General features: G+C 41.1%; 1 protein-coding gene and 1 long non-coding RNA gene across 2 annotated transcripts in view; both read right to left on the bottom strand.

The window, feature by feature from the left end:
* Positions 1–3,789: 3,789 nt before the first annotated feature.
* On the bottom strand, positions 3,790–18,518 carry LOC109474276. Its single transcript, XR_002140472.1, has 3 exons — positions 18,485–18,518; positions 5,383–5,532; positions 3,790–3,863 (listed from the first exon to the last, which is right to left on the bottom strand). It is a non-coding gene; the product is annotated as an uncharacterized LOC109474276 (long non-coding RNA).
* A 93-nt stretch (positions 18,519–18,611) lies between these two features.
* LOC109474112 (serine/threonine-protein kinase prpf4B-like) overlaps positions 18,612–22,856 on the bottom strand; it is a 4,505-nt gene continuing 260 nt past the window's right edge. Inside the window, 1 exon segment of the mRNA XM_019774321.1 lies at positions 18,612–18,743. Within this exon segment, the coding sequence (XP_019629880.1) occupies positions 18,612–18,743 (132 nt within the window).

Below are 22,856 nucleotides of genomic sequence, written 5' to 3'. Positions count from 1 at the left end.
GTTGAGTTCCTTGGTTGCGATCTTGCTGATTGCAACGTTAAGGAGATGGGTTTGTATGCTGTTGACGGTCTGCAGTGTAGTAGTACAGAATGTTACTCAAACGCCACGGCTTATCGCGGAAGGCTGAATTCGTCATCTAATGGCACTTGTGGAAATTGGAGCTGCCCACAAAGTTACAGTGGGTATTGCCTTCAAGAGAACTTTTGTCGTACATCCCCTCATTCAAAGGGGGTACAGTTAGTGTGCCCTGCGCCTTCCACGAAAGGACCTAGTAACAATTCAGTAACTGTTTCATGTGTAGACATACCGCGGTGCCCAATCAACGATGGTAAACCCGACGATACATTCCCCACCAGCAGAACCTTCTATCAACATGTCTTTGCCAAGCAGTACTGCCACGAGAAGGGAAAGGACTTGTGTACAATAGAAGACATTGCTTTGAATAAGCCAGATAATGGACTGACTTCTGACCCGGGGTGGTTTGCTGATCAGAAGCAGCACATGAGCATTACCGCTGGTCAAGCCTTCTTCAGCGAACCTTTGCAAGCAGGCAGAGGGGCTTACTGTTGTGATAGACTGTTCAGGTTTACCAGCAAAACTTATGACAGTCATCAAACTGCATCAGAAGTCTGTAGTCAACTCGACATGCAATTATGTACGATTAGGCAGCTCGAAGCAGCCCATAAGGTCGGCATTCGTCGGAGCAAGTTACCCGACGACTTAGCATGGTTTTCGGTCCCGGACAAAGTTGCCTTACTGAATGATACTTGTGGATGCTCTGTTGGAGACATGTGTTACAAGACAATCGTTCCTTTCCATCGTCCTAACCGTCACAAATCCTACAAGGCACTCTGTTGTCAACAAACGCTTGTGACAACAGACAAGAAATATGACACTATCGACGGTGCTCGTCAGGCTTGCTTATTTCTTCCGACAAATACACCTTTTCTTTGCAATCGGCATCAAATAGAGGAAGTGTTACCAGGGAGTACAGTGAGTCAGGAATCTGGTTGGACTATGGAGATTGACGTTTCCATGGCCTCCGTGGGACACACACCCCGCGTAGCCTACTGTTGCAAGGCAGAAACACGAGAGTCCTTCGTCGAGCTGTTTTACAGATCCGAAGATATGAACATGTTCCGAGGATGCAACAACCCACTTGGAATGGAAGCTGGCACTATCGCGGCTGACCAGATAACAGCTAAACCAGAGATGGGCAGCACAGAAAATGCTCCGGCTCACGCACGCCTAAATGGCATGTCGTCGTGGAAGATGCAGTCCACAGCAGACGGCTGGATTCAAGTAGATCTACTCCAGCAAAAGGTGATAACAGGTCTTATAACGCAAGGTCATGGTGACAAGTATGTCACATTCTTTATGCTATCCTTCAGTTCCCGAGGAGTTGACTGGAGACCGTACAGGGATAACTCTAGAGAAATGATGTTCAAGGGAAATGTGGACGGTGAAACACCCAATCATGTGTATCTTCCTCGTGCAGTTTCAGCGCGTTACATCCGCTTACATCCCAAATCGTGGGAAAATGGCCCGAACCTACGCCTCGAGATCATTGGTTGTAAACGCGAGCATTGTGAGATCCTGTCCAATGTCGGGGCAGATTCCTTCCCTCCGTCTGCTCTCAAGTGCTGGGAGAAGGAATGCATTGTTGGAACTGGGTTGAACTACAGGGGGTTCGAAAATGTTACAAACAGCGGACAGAAGTGTCAGAAATGGGATTCTCATGACCCACATGTCCATTGTATGACACCAGCTCTCTTTCCCAATGTTGGACTGGTCGAAAACTATTGTCGAAATATACCAGGTTCTCTGGCAAACGTTCCATGGTGTTTTACCGAGGATCCGAGACGGCCAAAGGAGTTTTGTCCCGTAGAAATGTGTGACGTCGGTTGTATAGACTCCGGTCTAGCAAAATCGGTAGAAAACGAGGACGACTGGTGGGGTTTCTTTCAAAACTCACAAACCGACGACTACTCGGACATTACCGACATCTCAACGGCATCAAAAGACGAAATCGCGGATATTGGTCACCAAAGGAAGGATTTTATCCTTCAATGCACTTATGACAAGAAAAGGTGTTCATTGGATGCCTTCAAAGTGTCTCAAAACTCTAAATATGGCAACTGTTTTACGTTCAATCATGACCAAGACAATGTACTGGAAACAACTAATGTCGGGGCTGGTTACGGTTTAAAGCTCACGCTTAATGTAGAAAGTGACGAGTATATTGGCATCTTCGGACAGGATCCTGGAGTAAAAGTAACCGTCCACATTCCTGGATCAACACCTCTGCCTGAGGTCAATGCCCTTAGTGCTGAACCAGGAAAGAGCACGTACATCGGACTGAAGCGCCGAGTGGTCAACCGACAGCCTCATCCTTACGGCAACTGTTCCTTGTCAACAAAGACCTCCTCGCTGTACGGCGGGCTCTACACGTACGAGACATGTAAGCGGTCATGTCTGCAGAAAGCTCTAATCAAAGAATGCGGATGTTCAGACGAACTTTTAGCCATCAATTCAACCATCTGTAGTACCCTGAATGAAACCCAAGAATGTTGTCGACAGAGGGTACGTAAAGAACACGAAAATAACAAGCTAGTTTGCCCTTGTTACCAGCCCTGCCATGAAGAGTCGTATGATGTGTGGGTGTCTTCTTCATCATGGCCGTCTGAGACATACAGTTCGTACGTGCTTGAAAAGATTAGCACTCGGAGCAGATCCAAGAAACTACCAAAGAACTTAGACTCCATTCGAAAGAATCTCGTTCGTCTACATCTGTACTATCAGGACCTAAACTACCAGGAAATAAAGGACATCCCGAGTTTTACCCTAGAGGCACTGTTAAGCAGTATTGGTGGGCTGTTAGGACTGTACATTGGTCTATCTGTCATCACGGTTTGCGAGATTTGCAACCTTATCGTGGGTATGGTGAAGGTGTTGTTTAATGGGGGTAATTGTAAACCAACGAACAATGCGGGTGAGTAAGTGGTCGCCTCTGTGACTGGGAAAATATTAGTATTGAATGCAGCGCTTTCTGTCAAGCGAGAATGAAAATAAGTCCCACGGAACTTCACAGCATTGTATTTGGGCTCGACTAATGTTAATCGAAACATACACGTAATAATAAGTAGATTGTGATATACTACTACTAGTATACTATGTGTATCAAAGCTGTTGTTAGCTTGATGTTTGAGGAAATTTCGGTGAAAGAAGTTCAGGCAAATGAAAACGGTGTCGTCGAGTCTAGAGCAAAACGTAGATGTTTGTAGGATTCTAAAATCCTGATCAATAACATATATAGTCACGCTACACCTTACGAATTATGTTAGTACATATACTCGAGTACAAATACAGGAACTGACGTCTTAAGCTATGCCTCCCTTCAAGGTACAACTATTCCGTCACGAACTGACGAACATAGTTTCTAATGTGACAACTAAATGTACGAAGGGGTGTTTAGATACATTGCTAGGTTACATGATCTATACAGGAGACAAATAATAATTGATGTTACGTGCATGGCTTCTAGAGATCATTAAACATTAACAGCCGCCTGTGTCTGTCTGTATAACTTGCATGGAGGAGTTTATACATAGAGCCAGACGTAAAAATGATCTTAGCTTTTGTCGCATCTTTTACAAATGAAGCACACGAGCTTTCACTCGCTGAAAGAATCTACCGACGACTTTTTGCAGCATCAGATGTCCCAGAACTACGCCATAATGAAACAAAAATAGTATAATACCAGATTACATACCTGAAGATGCAATTTTCCCCATATGTGCACTTCCTGTACATTAGGACTGGGGGTAGCATGGTGATAATTCTGTCAGCCTTATCGTTCCCCTCTGGAGAGAAAGGTTACATAAAATAAGTTCGCTTGACTCCACTGCAGCACCAACAGAAATCAGAAGGTGTCGCTTTTGCACAGTCTAGAGTTGTTGGGGCTTTCAGTGGCAAGGGTTGTTTCCGTAACACGCCAATTGGAATCAAGCGACAACATTATAAAACAGCGACCTGCAATACTAATTGTGCTCAACAATTGTCTCCGATATTGTTGAATATTCCGTTGTATTGTCATTGTACCAGTGTGTTGTGAAGTGTGTTCTTTCACCCGACAACAATATATTGCAACAGACATTTTGCATGGCTTCGAATGACACGTGTCAGTAGAGATTAATACTAGAACTCAACATCATCTTTGTCAAGTGTTACAGCTGCCTCTTCCATCTAAGCTTTAGTTACAGAAATGAGCACCCTTTTGAATATGTACTGATACATATTCTGAATACTGGTTGGCCTGATGTTATGTGAAGTGATCTGTTGATGTTTTCCGTCCCGGGACAGCTGTTCCTCCTAAAGCTGACCAAACCTTCAAACGTGACCTTTTGTAACACAAAACAAGTCAGAAATAACCAGCGGTCTTGTACTTGGATCTATCAAAGGACAGATACCACAACATGTCAGTACTACTGACCCAGATATGCCACCGTTGCCTGACAAACACAAGTGTAAACCCAGAACACCAGTCGGGATTTTATGGAAATCTTCGGAGACGAAAGACTACGAATTCCATCCTGATAGCAAGCTGATATTTTAACTCCTACCCAAATAAAAAAAAAATTAGAAAATTGTTTTACACAAACATAATTGGATGTCAATAATGATGTTTTTTTTTTCATTGTTCTGAAAGGCTTACCAGAACGATTAAAAAGATGTGCCTTGTCATCTACGTGAGAATTATTAAATCAACGTTAGCAGTCTAGCTTCTCTACATAGCAAAAAAAAATGAGATAATGAATAGCAGGTACAGAAATCCCAAGATAAGTGGTACAATTCGTTAAGTCAATTCCTTGCAGCCGACAATAGGCGGAGATTTGTTATGTCTCCTCTATTGATTTCTATGAGAGCAAGAGCAAGATTTATAACCCTATCGAACTTGTGCGGAAAAACTCCCAACAGCCTTGTCAGGGTTGAAAAATAGATATGTCCGGGAGGATTAGGACGGTCTTGTTGGGGTCAAGACGTTTTATAAGACCACTGGACATCATTTAGGGAGGGTAATTTATATCTTTAATGAAAAAAATCCATTGCTGTTTTCTTATGTGTGCTGAGGTTCTGTTTTTGATGTTATTGACTTTGCGGGTGCCTTTTTCAGCATTTGCTGCCATGTGTATTTTTTCTCCTTCTCAGCTTATTTTCGTAACAGTCATCTTCAGGATTTGTCCATTATCTTTTTCTAATCGGGATTATTCAGCTACAGCCTAGATGGAAAGAGGTAACGACACTTGATGAGATTACCGCTCCCACTGCCTGATTTAAGACCCGGAGGTTTAAGGTTTCCTTACAGTAAATGTCAGGACCCACCGAGAGTAGATGGCGGTGGAAAGGTTACCGGTCGTCTGAAGTATCTCATCGCCCCCGTGGCCTCCAAACCGCCGAGGATCGATCCTTTCCACGCCCACTGAGCTTCCGACGGATCAACAGAAAGGTCTGAACGGAGGCACTAAAAGTCACCTACAGGAAGGATGAAAGTACTTCTATAAGCAAGGAATAATCGGGAAATTTATATAGTTTGCATACAATAATTATAAATTATATCTTTTTTTCTTTCAATTAAAAATCAACATACAATATAATACATAGTGGTGACACACTTAAACGATATGCTTATATTCACGTCACCACTAGACATAAGATAAAAATTACAAGACAAAACAATGACACTTCAATGACAACGTCCAGGTAACAAGAAACAATGTTAAGCTATTAACATATTATAAATTGATACAGTACCATAAATCAGTTATTAAATCGCTTGGTTTCAGAAAGGTATAACTGTGTAATAGTAAGTATTGGTAAGTGAGTAATTATATCTTAGAATGCATTATTACTCATGCGACTGTATGATGACCACATCTTTGAACCCAAGGCATACCGGGTGTAATTTAAAACGCTGAGACCGTGGAACCCAAACATACAAACCTAGCAGAAATTAGCGCCACCCAAGACAATACTTTCGTCCCGGAAGCAACAACACTTAACATTCTGCACTATCTACACGTGTATCTAACCTCTTCCCTGCTAGGTATGTTACCGTTGGATCCTCACTGTAGTTCTCATCTGATTTTCAGCAACATTGTTTTTAAATGGTCTAGTCGGTTGATGCCCTCAGCAAGAATCAACCTCTGATGTGTTTCTTAAACGACCTTCAACAGGGAATGTCTTTTCCACCCGTGACGACTCCACCAGGCAATCAACTTAAATGTCAGTACTTGCTTTCATTACCGGCGAAGATGTTAAAGGAGACGCAAGGCTAGAGATAACTGACAGTGTTGTGGACAACGGTGCATCTCAACTTCGATATAGCCATCTCCTCAGCTTGTTCTACTTGCTATACATGAAAGAGTACATCTCCGTCTATCAACAAGTCTTATCAGCCAGCCATCGGACTGTGATATATCAAAGTTATCTTATAGCCACATTGTGTGCCCTGCAAAAATCAATGGTAAGCAGAAGTGGCCAAAATAGCGTCTCTGAATATCGTTCCAAAGATAAAGACGGGAAAGAAAAGGACCGTGACTGTTGTTCCCGCGTATAACTCTCATATCTGATTTGCCATGGGTAAGAAACATCGGCGAAGAGACAGGTATTAAAATAAGTCAACCCAGTAGGCGACATATCCATACGCCAGGTCCTGCGATAAATCATTAGAAATATACATATAGTATGTCATACGAAAGTGCGTCGATATGAGACTCCTTTCCCTTAACTCAATATTGATAAGTCAGTGATTTGAAGTACTCCAATTTCGCAACCTGACACACAGTGTACTGCATATAACGCAAAAGTCGATAGGTGCCGAATTTAATGCAGTGGAGCCTCACATTCCCTTGTTGGGTCGAATTTTCCAAAGTGACTTGGGCGCAAAAAGGGTTGAGTCATCATTAAACATAGAAAATACGTCTTTGAAATGTTTCCATTTGATAAAAATTTTTGTTTTAAACTGCATCAATCTAGGTATCCAAGATGTTCTCTCAGATCCTATGACATCAAGTTCACTAACTGAAGGTGAGACTAAAACGCCCCCTGGTCGCCCTATTGGTACTGCAGGATCAAGACGATATAATCCAAGCAGTTGATTTTACAAGCCGATGTTTCCGATAGCCCATTGGCAGGTAAACGCAACCTCATCCCACTTCGTCTCTATCTGCTGACCAACCGTCTTACGCGACATTTGGCTACAGGCCGAATTCTAAATCTGGTCGCCGGTCCTTTAGATCAATCCCAACGTCAATGTCAAGTACACACACAAGACGAGGGGTAATGTAATGGAATTATGGGTGTACGGTATAGGCAGTTAGGCTAATTCAAAACTTATTATAGACTGTCTAAACGTGTTCACGTTAATTAGTCCAGTACATTTTTATTACATTATATCATATTATCCAGATTTTTTATCTCTTTGTTACGCAACAATTGCACGTGTAAGATTTTTTTTCCACAAAAAAGGGCCTTTTTGGAACTTCAATTTGCCATTAACACATCCCAATATCTTCTACCTATGAGAATTAAGGGTATTGCATAACCACATGCTAACGGCTATGCTGTCTATGCTATCCATTGACGCAGTGCCCAACGAACTCTATACTATATGGTATTGAGGCCAGATGCCATCGCTGATGGAATGGCCACTTCCCTCTCCACGTCGTTGAATCACCAGTAAAACTTTAATGGTGGAGATTCAGTTATCGTCAGAATTCCTTGACCTTCCTCACGTGTGGTGCTTGCCGCAGTATTGGCGGCTTCCTCATCAGGAAGATGTCTGTGGCTATGGATTTCGTCTCCTTCAGTTGTCAGCTTCAGACAATATTAAGAACTCTAATACATTACTCAAAATGCCACTAGACTAATAGAATAAGGTTGAAAAGGTACAAAACCTACTTTGATTACCAACTGAAGCAAAATATCCAAACGATTACCAAAATGAATCTTCCTATGATCCAGACTTAATCTACAAATATCTATAATCTACATATTACATTGTTGTTATTCCGATAACAATTTTAAAGGTATAATTTGATGATGACTTAACGGATCTTTCCATTGTAAAGAAGAACCATCCGCATTTGATAGACAGATGCAATATATGTAGCATGTAATTCGCCTTCGTGTTGATGTTACGAGAAATGTTTTATAGCCATGTAAATGTGTGATTTTCGTTTTTGTGGTCTCTGTGGTACTAGTTTAGCAAATACTAGTATATATAAAAAAAAGACCAAAGCTATGAATCTTAATACTACCCGGTGTATATGTGTAATTGTCATACCAGACAGCTTTAGCAAGCCATAACCATTAGATATGGTCGTTATAACAAGGTCGTTTTCAATGTGAATCCTCAATAGCTATTCCACTGACTATTCTTTATACACATGCCTTAACGACTTATACATTTTGTTGTTCCTTATACATTCTTTTTACAGGAACAACGTTGAGTATCATTGGCATACATATATACATTCATGGTGCAACGCACACTATTATGTCACAAGCTGAATATTTTTGGCATGTTTTTAATCCTACCGACCCAATACAAAGAGACCTATCCCCGAACTGACATATTCTATCAGGAAACGGGTGATTTAGACTCCCAGATTGACGTCAAGTACTGAGATGGTTTCCCCAAAATTGTTTCCCTGCGACATCTTGTCGCCTGGAAAACTCGGCCAATCGTTTGTCTCCTCCGAGTTTAGCATCTACACGGAGGAGGAATTTCCACCCAAATTGCAATGGAAAGTTTCTGCTATGGTTAATAATTCATTTAAAGACTCGGGGAGTATATGGTCCTCGCGCGGGTCGTTAGGAGAAGATTTGATTCCGGATTTCCCGACAAAATGATTGCTGTGGCATACGAACTACGGGTTCAACAAGTGTTAACTCATTTGGCGGTGTAGACAGCGCGGGAATGAATACTCTGTCAGTAGTCACTAGGGTCATGGAAGCCTTTCCTTCAACTCAAGTACAGCGGCGGCGTGTCTGTATATGTGATGTGCGCACGTACGAATTACCTAGCAGCCTGGTCGACTCCACAGCGACGAATGCATGTCTGCTTTTCCTTTTTTTGTTCAGCCAATTTTGAAAGGAGAGGCCACAGAAGTCAAATTCGTTTTAGTATATGCCCACTCAGAATTCTATCTTTACCGTCTGTCGCTTTATTCCTCAGCTTTTCTCTACAAACCACAACATAAGTAGTCCTCCTTCTTTGATTGCTTTCCGTTTTCATCTTATACAATTTCCTCAGCAGCAATTTATCTTCAATCAGTTTTCCCCGTTGCCTTTTACCTTTATCAGAACTCATCTTCCGCCGTTTTCCATTCGCCGCCTTTCGGGCCCTGCTCTCGATACGTCACTTTTACTCTTCACGACTGCTGAAATCGATATCCCTCCGCCTGGGTCTGGCCCTGGTTCTGAAGTGCTGATTGCGACAGCGATAACGGCACGTTTTAGTGCCAATACTTGTTGGCGCTGTTTATTGTAGTGATGATATCCGGCTGTTCAACCGCGAGTAGTTCGGACTTTTACTGTCGCAAAGAGAAACCGCGAGTAGGGGATTTCAGAGCAAGTCGGCAAGAACCGTGCTGCTTTGTAGGCTTAACCTTGTATGCAGCGCTCGGCGTTCTCCATAGTCTGGGAGGAGATTCTCGGAAGAAGCCTAAGGAAATGAGAACCGTAGTTTACACGTTTGAAGTTTTTTCTATACATTTGTCACGTGTGGATATAGCGTTCATTTATTCATACACACCGTATATAGTCTGTCAAGAGGCGGCGATGAAATTTAATATTTTCTTTATCGAAACGTTCCAACTTCATTTTTTTTACCGCATTGACCTACATGTAAAGGAAGGGTGACGATTGCATGCAATGATGTTGTCTTGTCCAAAGCGCTTTCTCTGTCCAATGAAGTGACCAGTACATGAACAGTTGTCGAGAAGCATCCAGAAATCATTGAGATGTGGTCTTTTCTCTCGTTGCCTGTATTCTCTCCCCAACGTCGTTAAAGGTTATTCGGCATGTAAGGTTATAGCCGGGACTGGACATAAAACGTGAAGCCAAATGGTGTGTGGTTTCCAGCGATAAAATCTCGTGAGACTTTACGAACAATTTCGTAAAACACGCCTATCTTTCATCTTCTGTTCACACTATTTCCACACACACTGATAAAACGTGTACTAATTCACGTATATCAAAATGTAATGAAAACCGAACATGCATAGAAAGCCAGCACGACATTACGGATAGTCCCCATTAAAAGATGCGACTTTATCAAAATCGTAAATCAAAAGCTTGCCACATGAATCTGTAAATACTGTACATAGCGTCTGTCTTCTCTTGTCATCACGACTGGTGAAAGAGTAAATCTTCAGCAGTGAGCTAAGACTGGATCACTTTCCTGTTTTGATACCGTTTACGGTATCTGTCTTTTGTATCCACCAGGTGTTAAAGATGCAGCTAGAATATCAAATCAAGTCTTTTCATGAAATAAAAACTTCCACGTTATGGTTATTGTGTTTATGGTTCTCGTGTGGGCCTCTTGAGGAAACGGTACACCCCTGTGCATGTGTCGCTGGAATTTTACTGGACATAATTCAGTCAATGACATACCCTTATTCATCTTAGTATCGGATTAGGATAGTTTACGAGGGATGAATATTTGATGACAAGGGATTATTAAAAACGACTTTGATACAACAAATGGCAGACAAAAAATAAAGACCAACAGAAGAGGAATATTGTTCCACCAACACTCCCCGTGCCTTCTCATTCCTTAAAAATCTCCAACTATAACTGCGTCAGCTAGTGACGAAAATGGAAGAAAACTCATCTGCCGTTAGAACAGATGTCATCTCAATGACATATTTGATAGAATCAGGCGCGAACACGTAAATCCCGACATGCTATAGGATGAATGATGTACACTAAGCAGTTATGCGGCTGGGTGCGTGGTCGCTATGACAACGGAGGGCTTTTATAAGAATTTAGCAGCCACCTGACGCCAAGGTCGCCATGCCGGGACAAAGGTCACCTGAGGGGTCAAAGGGCACTTTTACCCTAAGCCCGGGGAGCACAGGAGTGTCAAAACACTAGTCAATATCGATGAAAGGTTCCATTTCTGTAAAAGGGCTCGGACAGAAAGATCGATGTGACATGTCAAGGAAATCTAATGGGGCACTTGGACCCAACACGGTGGAAGTGGAAATAGACGTCTCATCTTATTAGAAAGAGAAATTCGTCAAAACGTACGTTTTTATTATCAGTTTTTGAGAGGAATTTTTCTTTTATAATATTGATGACGAACTTCATTGGATATCCAAAGACAAATAAGCCCATTGGATTCTGGAACACAGGCGGCCCAGCTCTGGATCTTCTGAGCTTTCATAACATATCCATATAGAGTCTCCGGGCCATACTGTCTCACTGGAAGGGGTTGACATCTTGGATACAGAACGTGATTGAGATGAGTGAAGGAAACCATTCACATCAGGGCATACCAACCTTCGCTCAACCGGGACGGGGGGCGGTACCGATTTCCGACGACCTTTGACCTAGTGCTGACGTCACACGTGGGTAAAAGTCACGTGTCTACAGCACTGGGGTCAGAAAGCTGATGATGACCGAGTGATTTGGTTGAAAAATCCTGGTGAGTTAATTTTTCTTGGGTTGGAGAACAGTTTTATCATAAATGATGTATTTCACCAACTCAGATGAACTTTCATGCTAATAAGCCCATTGGATACAGGAAAAAAAAGAACCCGGTTGCATATATGGAAAAAGAACGTGGTAAATGTTTTTAAATATATTATGCACAATTTCTTGACCTCTGACCTCTCGGACATCTATTACAAATTTGTTTTTGGCTAATTGTATAGTGTAACATTATTGATTGATGGTTGTATAGTGTAATATTGTTGTAATGATTGATGTAATAATTGATGTTTAAAATTGTTGTTAAGATAAGTTTTCCTGAAGCATAATGTCAATAATAGCAATTGAAGTAAATGTAAATAATAGTTGTATTTTTATGTTGTATAGGACTCCAGGAAGAATAGTGATGTACATATTATCACTAATGGAGATTCCTTAATAAACAACAAACAAACCTGGCAAGAAAGCAGCGGCATGTCTCAACCTGTGGATACTCCGCTAAGAGGGAATATCTACAGTTTGAGACGTGGCGAACTTGATGACAGTATGACAGGTTGACGACATGCCGCGGATAAGACGGGAACCCGCACCAATTATCATAGTCAACCCGTAAATGTGCACAGCGCACGTTTGACGGGCCTCTAAACCATGAATACACCAGCCAAATTACCAATAACACATCTGCCCAGCTATTAACCAAGCTTTATTGTTATTTTCGGTCTATATAAATATGCATTCACGGTGAAAGTTCGCTTGGGAGCTGACCTTTGTATCTCAGGATTGACCTGTGCATTATCACCCATTAACGCAGGGGGAATTTCAATAAACACATATGTTGAAGCACGCACTCGTTCGCTTGTGGTTTATAGTTCTTTTATTTTACGTCTGCCTTTTACCTTTTTCATAAAGGAGCCTATTTCATTCCGTTTTTTTTTTCAAAGCTAGTAAAACCAACTTTTGTGTTCACATAAATTCTTTTTGTGATTCACTCCAGCCGTTTTCCCTTCCTTTAGGTTTTACAGGGACAATTATGGTGGCGTGGTGTTTAGTGGTAGGGTTGTTCTGGGTTCGAATCTTTAGTACATCCCAAAGATGTGCCCTTGGGATACACTAAGTTCCTAACTTGTCTCAGTTGAAGATGAGTACCTAGCTTCGGCCTGGGACGTCTTCAGTCAGATTGGATGTTAAGCGGAGGTCCTATGTTTGAGGAGAACCACAATTCGAGCACGTTAGGTACTCTCAACACACTTACCTCAGAACCATAGAATATCCCATAAGAAAGCTATTACATGGATTGATTTTGACATATGAAAACGTATATCAACAAACGGCACAATTTGAAAAATACGTACGTAAGTCTTTCCCAAATTGTCAATAGCGCCGGGTTTACTTTAAGTAAGGCCACACCAAGTTAATTTGTTGGTTCTCGGATTTTTTCAGAAAAAATATGAAGCGACAGGGCGAAAAAAATAAAAATAAAAACAGGTCTAGGCATCCTATTAAAGCCCCAAATGCTACAATATGAGCCATGAAGTCAACAACAAAAAGGCTGGGTTAAAATTGAAAGTATAAATTTTGAACTTTTAATCAAACCACTGCATTGATAGATGGAAAAAAAAACTGTAACAACTAGGAAGAAAAGGAATTTACCTCAAACCTGTTAGGGGGTCAAAATATGAGCATTTTTGAGTTGATTCAGAACCAGAATCTTTTTTTTTTGCAAATCAGAAAAAAATGAAGAGGCGAATCCGAGAACCAACAAATTAAATTGGTGTGGCCTAAGTAACGTGCTGTACTTCTTCAAGTCGTGAGAAATGAAACACGTAACGACGTTCCCCATTCGCCGCAGGCCGTTCTAACCTTTAGGCGTAGATTATCCTGGCGCCACCCCGAAATTAGGTACTATGGACCGAAGACGCGCAGTCGCCTAAAACAATTCAAGTCAATACTTCAACAATTAAAAACAGTTCTGCGGGTTCCTAGATCACACTTTCCGGTGGCATCAACTGTCTCGGAATATTACCAACAAGCGGTACAAACAAATTATTGAAAAAAGAAGAAAATTTGTGTAATGGTTTTAGGCAAGCTTGATCAGAGAAGGTATTACTTCACTTTACGGACTTTGTTAAGGCTGCTTAAAGGATGAAAAGCCGCTATACATAATTGCTGTATTGTCTTATGTCGTGTTTTTATCCGCTGTATTGTAATGTTGGGATTGGAACTTAGCAAGCAAGTAAGCAAGACCCGTGTAAAATATTTCAGAGACTACACGTGAATAAATCTTCATAATATCGAGGGAAAAACAGAGCTAGGGTATACATAAATTCTTGTAAACCCTGCAAAACAGGTAAAAAAATCCCACAATTTCTCGGCGAAAAAAATGCACGTAGTACACAAAACCGTTACAAATAAAATACTTGCTTATTACTTGCTGTCTGAGTGTTTAGACTTTACCATTTCAACAAGGCCTTGACAGAATTCTAGGAAGCATTTTACGAACGTTGAATATCCCTCAAACGACTACAACGCAGGAAGTTCAAGCGGCAGTTATCAGGCATACAACTCCAGTAAACGTACGCGTTGGCGCACGGCACCTATCACTTATCCATGATGTGATTGCTCTGCTCTTTTGATGGAGTATTACGAGTTTAATGGTTTAGGGGAAGACCGTGCCTTCCTACATGATTTTCAACATAACGTCTCTGTCCATGGTACTGAATTACCGTCGGTACAGTTGCAATTTACTTGCATACATCGGCCTCTTCATCATTTCTTTATCTTTTATATTGTCACGGTTACTATGCGTTGCAACTTTGTTATCCTTACGCTTTGCATGTCTGTATTTGTTTTTTATTTACTTTTGTAATGTTCGAAGACGACACGAACATAAGCCCTGGGCTTGAGTATGTCGTCATCCTTTTCTTTTTGTCATTAAATGTTGTAATAAATGATAATAAATTTAAAAAAAAAACTACCGTCCGTGTGTGTGTGGTAGGGATTTTCCTGTGGGAGGGCTTGCATGATGTGCCGACATTATTGAACGAGCGGCGTGGAAAATCACTCGATCATAATGCTGCTCCATTAGGGAAATATTTGCCGCAGTTGATAATGCCAGGTGGGTGCTTAACGCTAAACGCTGGTAGAGTGGAACACGCCCAAGTTTGGAAGTCTATTCACGGATGGGCTTGTTCGGCTAGTTCCTCGCTACAATCTCTTTTCAGGTATTGAGATCGAAAATTGTAACTTTTTGCACCATTTTCTTGAAGCTAGGACTGCCTGACGCCTTGTGCACTTAAACCTGTACGTGAGCAAACTAGAATTCTTGCGAATACTTCTAGCGATAATTTTGTCGACTAAGGTTAAAAAATCCTGTCAGAGAGAAACTAATTTTGACAATTTAGCACTTGAAAATCAGGAAAACTTGTAAATATTACAAAATGTAAACCCTCAAAGACGACAATTTACTACTAATAATAGTTTCTTTCATGCATAATGTACAATTCGCTTGTTCAGTTTTAGATTTGTACCTGAACCTGGAAATACTACTTGCACACACATACAGTTCTATGTACCTGTCGTCTCAAAAACCCCACCGCCTTTCCAATTGTGCCAAATCCCAGTCCAAAGTCACGCAACAGTCACATGAACACGCCGTTTTTACCATTGATTCTTTATATGGCAACTCAGCGACAAATTGAAAACTTTCTTCATCACCGAACCTTAATGCATTTAACATTAAGCCAACCATGAATAAATTTTCCACAGTGTCGGTTAGGAGTATTGTTCCCCATACCTATCCCTCCCCGTGGCCCAGCCCAACCGTCTTTTCGTCACAATTTAATTTTCCAATATCGCAAATTACATTAAGCCGTGGAAGAGGCAGCTATATCAAGTGACTCGGCGTTTTAACGGTCTTGGAACACTTGGGCCTGAAAGCGTAGTCAACGTACAAGGTGAGTGCCATAATGCAGAAAACTCAATCAACTTTCAAATCAGGACCGACATTCAAAGTATTCTAACAATCTTAACGTTGTGAATAACATACTTTCCAACGATTTTCCTTTCCTTGATTGCCGTTACAAGTACGTTTTAGGCTTGCCCTAGGTCATGGATGAAATGAGACCTAGGTCCCGTGCCACAGTATGCTCCTAATTGCTAAACAGATTAAGTCATCACGTTTCGCTAACCCTTAAGGCATAATTAGTTGGAGTTGTAATGAACATCTACGCCTATCTCATTAGTGACACTAAGTGCTGATCGTTAAGGTTCAGTGAAGCGATTCCTGTGGTTATAATTTAGCATTGGTATCTGAAGACATCGACTCAGTTGGTGTCTATTTGCATTTCAGTGAATCATAGCTCAAGCTCTCAAATAACCGCTGTTTATTGTCTATAGCATGAAGAAAGTAATGCCACAAGTAATCTCCAAGCAGATCATATGGCATGGTGGCAAGGCGGTGTCCATTGGCCATAGAAGTGTCCATTAGCCACTGCTGACAGTGAAACAGGGATCAGCACTTATTTTTAAAATTCAGTGGCCGTACAAACTCGTCTGGCTAATGGATACTGTATTGCCACCGAAAGGGATCTGCTTGGAGATTAGCCACAAGAGCACAGACACAACAAAACGCCGTGTGCGCTTGAGCTACAATCCAGTGAAATGCAAATAGGGACACCAACATGGCGGCAGTCACCTGCCCACTTTATTGATATGTGAAAACACTACAGATTCCAAACCTAGTTCTCCCGCCACTCAATTTTAATTTTCTGGCTCCCTCTTGCATACATGTCTTTTCGATAATTCTTTGTGAGTTCCCAATTTCCAATGACGGAGCCCTTAAGAAAAACTAACCAAGTAACGATCTTGTAAAAGAGAAAACGCATTACCGTACGCCATTAGAAGTGCACCTGTTCTACGCTTCCGCAGTTTCATGTCTTCAGACATATTAAGCATTGCTTTAGCAGGCATTTTAAAACGGTAAGTCGTACAAGCATACAATCAATTTGCGGTATATCTGATGAGAGCGGTCTTATCCAATTTCAAGGACTCGCGCCGTAATACTTTAAAGACCCTTATATCCAGGAATCGTTACAACTCATGGTTAATGACAATTACGAATCTCTCGCTAAATAGCAAGTCGTTTAAGAAATATCTGATATCCAATCAAGTGGGAAAATGAAGATGGTTTTCTCATTAGTAAAAGCCATATTAATTGATATTTTACTGTAAAGTAACTCTTGGGTGATATTTTTCAACATTTCTATGCTGATAGTTTGACAGCAAGGCCCATTAGCGAGCACATAAAGCTCCAGACTAGATATTACGTTTTGCTGGGTCAACGTAATTAACAAGTTATCAGCTATATTCCGTGGAAAAGGTGGACAAAATAAGAAATAACAACGTAATACCAACACATCACGATTTGACAAATAAACTTGCAATGCTTACAGAATTCTATAAATATTCTGATATACTAAGTAGCTATATAAGATAAATGTAATAAAATTGCTGTCATTTACCTTATTTTCTTATTACGTAAACCATATTTATACACAGTTGTCGATGCAAGAAAAACACAAATAAATATCTAATAGCTATAAGTCATATTTCATGTGAATGAAGTGTATGATATGCCAAGAAGGTCTAAGTAAGGTATATAATAAACGGCGAAACGTAAGCAGGTGAGAGTCTATACTTTTTTTTTTGAAACAACAAAGTACAAGACATGGTACAAGACATAGAGGTGGAAACTCTAGCCGAAGCTAATATTAATCACACCCCTGACATAGAATACAAATTACAAGTATGAAGATGACAAAACAACAAATGAGCGTTCGTTTATACAAGACTAACGGCAATATAAATCATTAGGCAACTATAAATCGTTGGGTATTAAGTATAAAGGTTTGAGTAAGAATCAAAATTTCTTACTTAAAGTCTAAGAGTCTATACTTAAAAATTCGAAATCAGTGTTTACACAGCCTGAGCACGTGCGCGAGGTCAATGACCCGCTGTGCGCAGAACAACAACTTGTACTTTATATGCACTTGAACTCCCAGCTTGAGTTAAGACCCTGTAACAGCTTGTCTTAACCTTCAGAGAGGAGGGAGATCTGTTACACGATGCGGAAAATTGAATCTGCTAAGGATGGGAACGACGGTGAATGATAAGGAAGGGCTGATGGGAAATTATATTACACCGTGCTCTCGTTCCCAGTCAAATTGGACGGTTCTAACGAACCATTATCGTGCAATTTTCACCGTTTTCACCTGAACTAGAGGTGTTATTCGTACTCCATCTGTACCAAGGCCGTCTGTGGAAAAGTTAACACCCCTTAAAAATGTTGGGATGAGGTACGAAACGTTGTGGACAACTCTAACACGACTTTCCTCAACTAACACAAAACGTCTTGACCTAAAAGTACATTTGCGCAAAGCATCAGAGCTCAAGCACATGAGACGGAGTACAATAAACAAGGAACCAAGCAGAAAATGGCATTATGAGACCATGGATGACGGAAAAATAGACGTTAAACAAGGACAACAACAACAACATACTAGTATATAACACTATGGTGCGTCAGCTACTAGTATTTACGATAGTTGGATTCGTCAGGAAATTCCGTTCCCAGTATTTTGGACAACATAGGATGATAATATGTTGGTGTTTAATATGTAGGGGTACCGAAATAATGAGTAAAATAGGCCGTGCATATACATGTCGCATGTAGTAACGCTTTTATAGCTGTTTGTGTGTGCTTGTTTACCTGTCAGGGTCCGCCATGTTGAATCTTGGACGACGACATGGAATTGCAATTACGCAATGATTTATGGGTAATTGGCGATGATGGTCGGATCATGGTCTATTTATTACCATAGTCGGGTACTTCAATTTCAATACTTCAATGATAATAAGAGGGTGAAATTATTTGTTTCTCTAGGTCTCAGTCTACCTGCTGTCTGTCTGTCTGTCTGTCTGTCTGTCTGTCTGTCTGTCTGTCTATCTGTCTGTCAATCAGTCTGTCTGTCTGTCAGTCAATCTGTCAGTCTGTCTGTCAGTCTGTCTGTTTGCTTGCCTCTCTTCCCTCCCTGATAACTTGAATGTGTTGCAGGTGGGTGTGCTGCAAGGTGTGCAGGTAGTACATACCATTCTGTATACATTGTATAAATAGTTCTGGGGAAGACGATGGAGCTGAATATATTTGTTTTACATCTGATTGTAGTGTGACAGTGATGCTATGTTGTGTAGGTATGGCTATAAGGTCGTGTATTGCTATATAAAACAGAACCAAGAGTGTCTATACTTCCTTCTCTGATGCAGGTTCGGGCATCCCAGTTATTTTTCCGTAGTTTGTTTTGCAACTGTGACACAACATCTATCGGACTAGTTGCCAAAAACTTGATCCTTGCACACGGAACATCGAATCCTCTAAACTAGGTTATAAGGTGTGTTAACGCGGTACCTTACTTAGTAAACGCAGTAGATATATTTCCAAACAATTTTCGATACGTACTAAGCCCGATCACACTGGGTCTACAATCACATGCCCCCACCTCACTTCGTCACATGTAACGACTTTAGACTCTTACGTTTCTTGTCAATGATGGAATCAACAAATCCTCGGTGTGTAGGCGAGGATGAAAACGTCATACGTAACACTGTTCTCTGTAAGACGTCCTGTGGTTGAAAGCTAATGCCCCGCTGTTAATTTTATACCCAAATACGATTAGGACCTTCCTTTGAAGGCCTTTATCAATATTTACAAAGGTTCTATCCACTTACGAGGAATGTGCAGATTAAGCAATTTGCGCGGTGGCGTGTGTGACGCGGGTTAGACTTGAAGTCGCAGAGTAGATTTGTTAGAAAAGGGGGAGCCGGCTTAGTTTAATCTTGTGGAAACAGCCGCATCAGCAAGTGTGTATCCACCAGGGGCGAGCAGAGGAGGATGGGATTCCGTGACGCACGTGGTCGGTTTGCCCGTCTTCCTTACTCTCCAAGCAGAGGTTTGGGTTTTGGGTTATTATGTTTACCGAAGGAAAACATACTGTTTTTGCTACGTTTCCTCTTCTTCTTCAAGTGGCAAGTGGGTGGGTGAAGATTGACAGGCAGAATGACCGGAGGTCAGACACAGGAAATTGATGAAGAGAATTTTTTTGAGCAGACCTAACAGGGCTGGATTTCAGGCTAATGACAGCGTCTACCTCGGAGACTTCTATTCCATTACTATATCTAATAGATGTATAGTTGCCTCTTTTCGTGTCAGCAACTTTATATCCCGATCTTCCTCTCTGTAAAATCGTTAGAATGAAACTTCAAATTCGCCACGACATGACAATGGGCGGCTGTAAACCTGGCAGTGTACCAGATTACAATGCAATTAACCGCTGGAACGTACCTAAAGCCGAGGCTTTGCGTTGATGCTTTAATGCATTGATAAGTCAGCAACGTTTACCATATAGTGTCCCATAGATAGTTTACATTGTTAGTCTGGTGTGCATTATTATGAAGACAGCGTATCTGGGAGCAGGAAAGAAAATAATCCAAAAAAGATGGGCAACAAAGTTATGTCACAAAAAGACAAATTGATTTTTGACGGTACGGTTATCGCAAATAAAAAGGTACATTTTTACAAATTCTAAGTGAGAGATAAAAAACGATGACAATGCGGCGCATTCAGAGCTAACGTTACTTTCATCATAGTTCCGTAGCTAATATTTTAAAAGCATATAACGTTACGTTTTAGACAGCTGATGTTCTAAACCTATACGTTTTAGACAGGGAAAGGGTAAGAGAGGCAAGAAGGAAGAGAAAGTAATGAAGGAAAAAGAGGTACAGAAGTGTTACTAGTACGTACTGTTACCATGAACTTCATCAAAATTACTGCCTTTACTGTTATTTGTATTTTGTATACCGTATATTTTTAGTTCTGATATTTAGATGTATCTTGATGTATTATTTGTCTCGGTGCTATGTATCTCTGTTGAGGAGCCGGCCCCGTAGAGAAACCAGCTTTCTGTTGCCGGCTCCTCACAGATTTTTTTTTTAAATCTGTAAAGCTCAATAGATAAAATAAAAAATAAAAAAATTGGAGAAACTCATAAGAGACTTGTCCGCGTGTCCTTAAGAGTCAGCGCACACGACTTCGATTCACGATAAAGTCAAGAGTGGACCGGAGGAGTGTATAATTGGCTCAGCGGCGAGGGTTCTCCCGTGTTCGCGTGTCGGAAAGCCCTCTTGTGCCGGGACCTTGGAACTCATCACAAAGCACCTTAACAAGCATCATCGATCCGGAGTAATGAGGGCAGGGAAGTCAGCCCGACGGGACTGCGCGCCCCTCCCGATATTGGGGTAATATCATCAACACTTGGCTGATGAATGCTGGTGTGGCGACGGTATTGGCAGTTTGTACACACAGGAGATACGGAGGGTTGTAGGAAGGGACGATTTCATCAGATGAAGGGCTCTTGTTGCGTCTACTGCTCATCCAAGGTTGTTTAAGCAGTGAACCGTGTGAAGCTAGTTATTCGACGTTGTCCAATCTCAAGGCTTGCCACTTTGTTTCGACTCGTGTTCGTTCATTTTCCAGTTGCATGGGCAAAAAAGTTCGCTTTTTTCTTTCATTGCTGCTCGTTTATCCGGAATCCGGAACATCCGGAATTTCTACTGCAGTACCGAAGAAAACTGCTAGGGGTCCATACTCAAACCCTTCATTTTTCTGACACCTACATCATCTACATACTAAATATCATATCAACTAATTCACAGCTTCTTGGGTTATGATGCCCACAAACACACGAACAAACCCACGAAAGGCTTCTTTTGGAAGGTAATAAACAGGAGGAATGTTAAAAATCGCTAACGCGTTAACGGTATGTGCTTAAGCTTCTTTTCCAGCGCTGCACCGCTGTGTCAGTGGCACCTCGCCAGGAGGCTAGCACTAAATGTCACCCTACATTATCTTCATGCATTATATGAAACTGCCCCAGAGGACGAATTATCAATAATGCAATTTTGTGGTTTGGGGTCATATTCTGAATGTATGAGAGCGATGGTAGGGGAGATTTCCTCTACACTTTACGTGATGTGTTCCCTCTCTTAAGTTAATAATTCTTAAGTTACGTGGTGGTGAAATAAATACAACAAATAACCGATTTATAGTCCTTCAAACTTGTCAAAATAAGTCAATCTTTCTCTACTCTGCTTCGATTGAGAATCGATAACTGTGGCGATCGATAACTAAGTTAATTAATAAATGTATCATCAATAGTACAGTTGACGTGACAAAATATATTTCTGGATCATTAACGATGAAGACCAGATGGTCCTTTGAGTCTTGTCCGATAATGTTTCAACCCAACTCTTGGACAAAGCTTAAATTCTTGGCCTCAAGTCACTGAACGTTTATTTATTATGTAAAACAGCAACATTGCATACATGTTGTGAGCCTGTGGCGATTCCACATTTTATTTCATTGTTATTGTATGTATACAAAAACTAGTAGTTATTCCTTTGTTTTGAATTGTGCTGTCTTGTATCATGTTGTTTGGTGTTGCGCTGCGCTTCATAGTGTTGTGTTATGCTGTGCTGCTGTGTAATGTTATAATATGTTGCGTTGCGTTGTGTTGTGTTGTGTAGTGCAGTGTTGCGTTGCGTTGTGTTGTGTTGCGCCGTGTTGCACTGTATATGGCACTGTATTGTTGATTTTGCAGGTTTCATGCTGTGTGTCTTTTTGTTTGTGTATATTACGTTGCTCCCGTCTACACAATAATATGACTGAGCCCTGATGTTCTTGCTCACTTGCTCTCCTTATAATCATTATAATGGGTTTCCCTCATCATATCAAATGTCACGTCTTAGTCTCAATTTCTTTTTAGGAAAACAAATCTCTTAAAAAATTCTTCCACATTGAATCCATGTCTGAAATAATCATTTCTGAATCCGTATTCAGGGCGTTTGGGTACCAAAGAGATATTGCAACGCCACTGTGGTAAAAATCCATACGCAATCTGTTTCCAGTTAACTTGCAATGGGAGGCTATCAGAGATTTAGTAATCAAACTGGGATATTATTGAATTTTCCATGAATATTAATCTCCCCTCGGCGTCCAGGGAGTGCCTGATTATATGCTTTTACCCCAG

Source organism: Branchiostoma belcheri, unplaced genomic scaffold (assembly GCF_001625305.1).
Source record: "Branchiostoma belcheri isolate BF01 breed outbred unplaced genomic scaffold, Haploidv18h27 scaffold30, whole genome shotgun sequence".
Lineage (NCBI taxonomy): Eukaryota > Metazoa > Chordata > Leptocardii > Amphioxiformes > Branchiostomatidae > Branchiostoma > Branchiostoma belcheri.
This window is presented reverse-complemented; position numbering and strand designations above follow the sequence as displayed.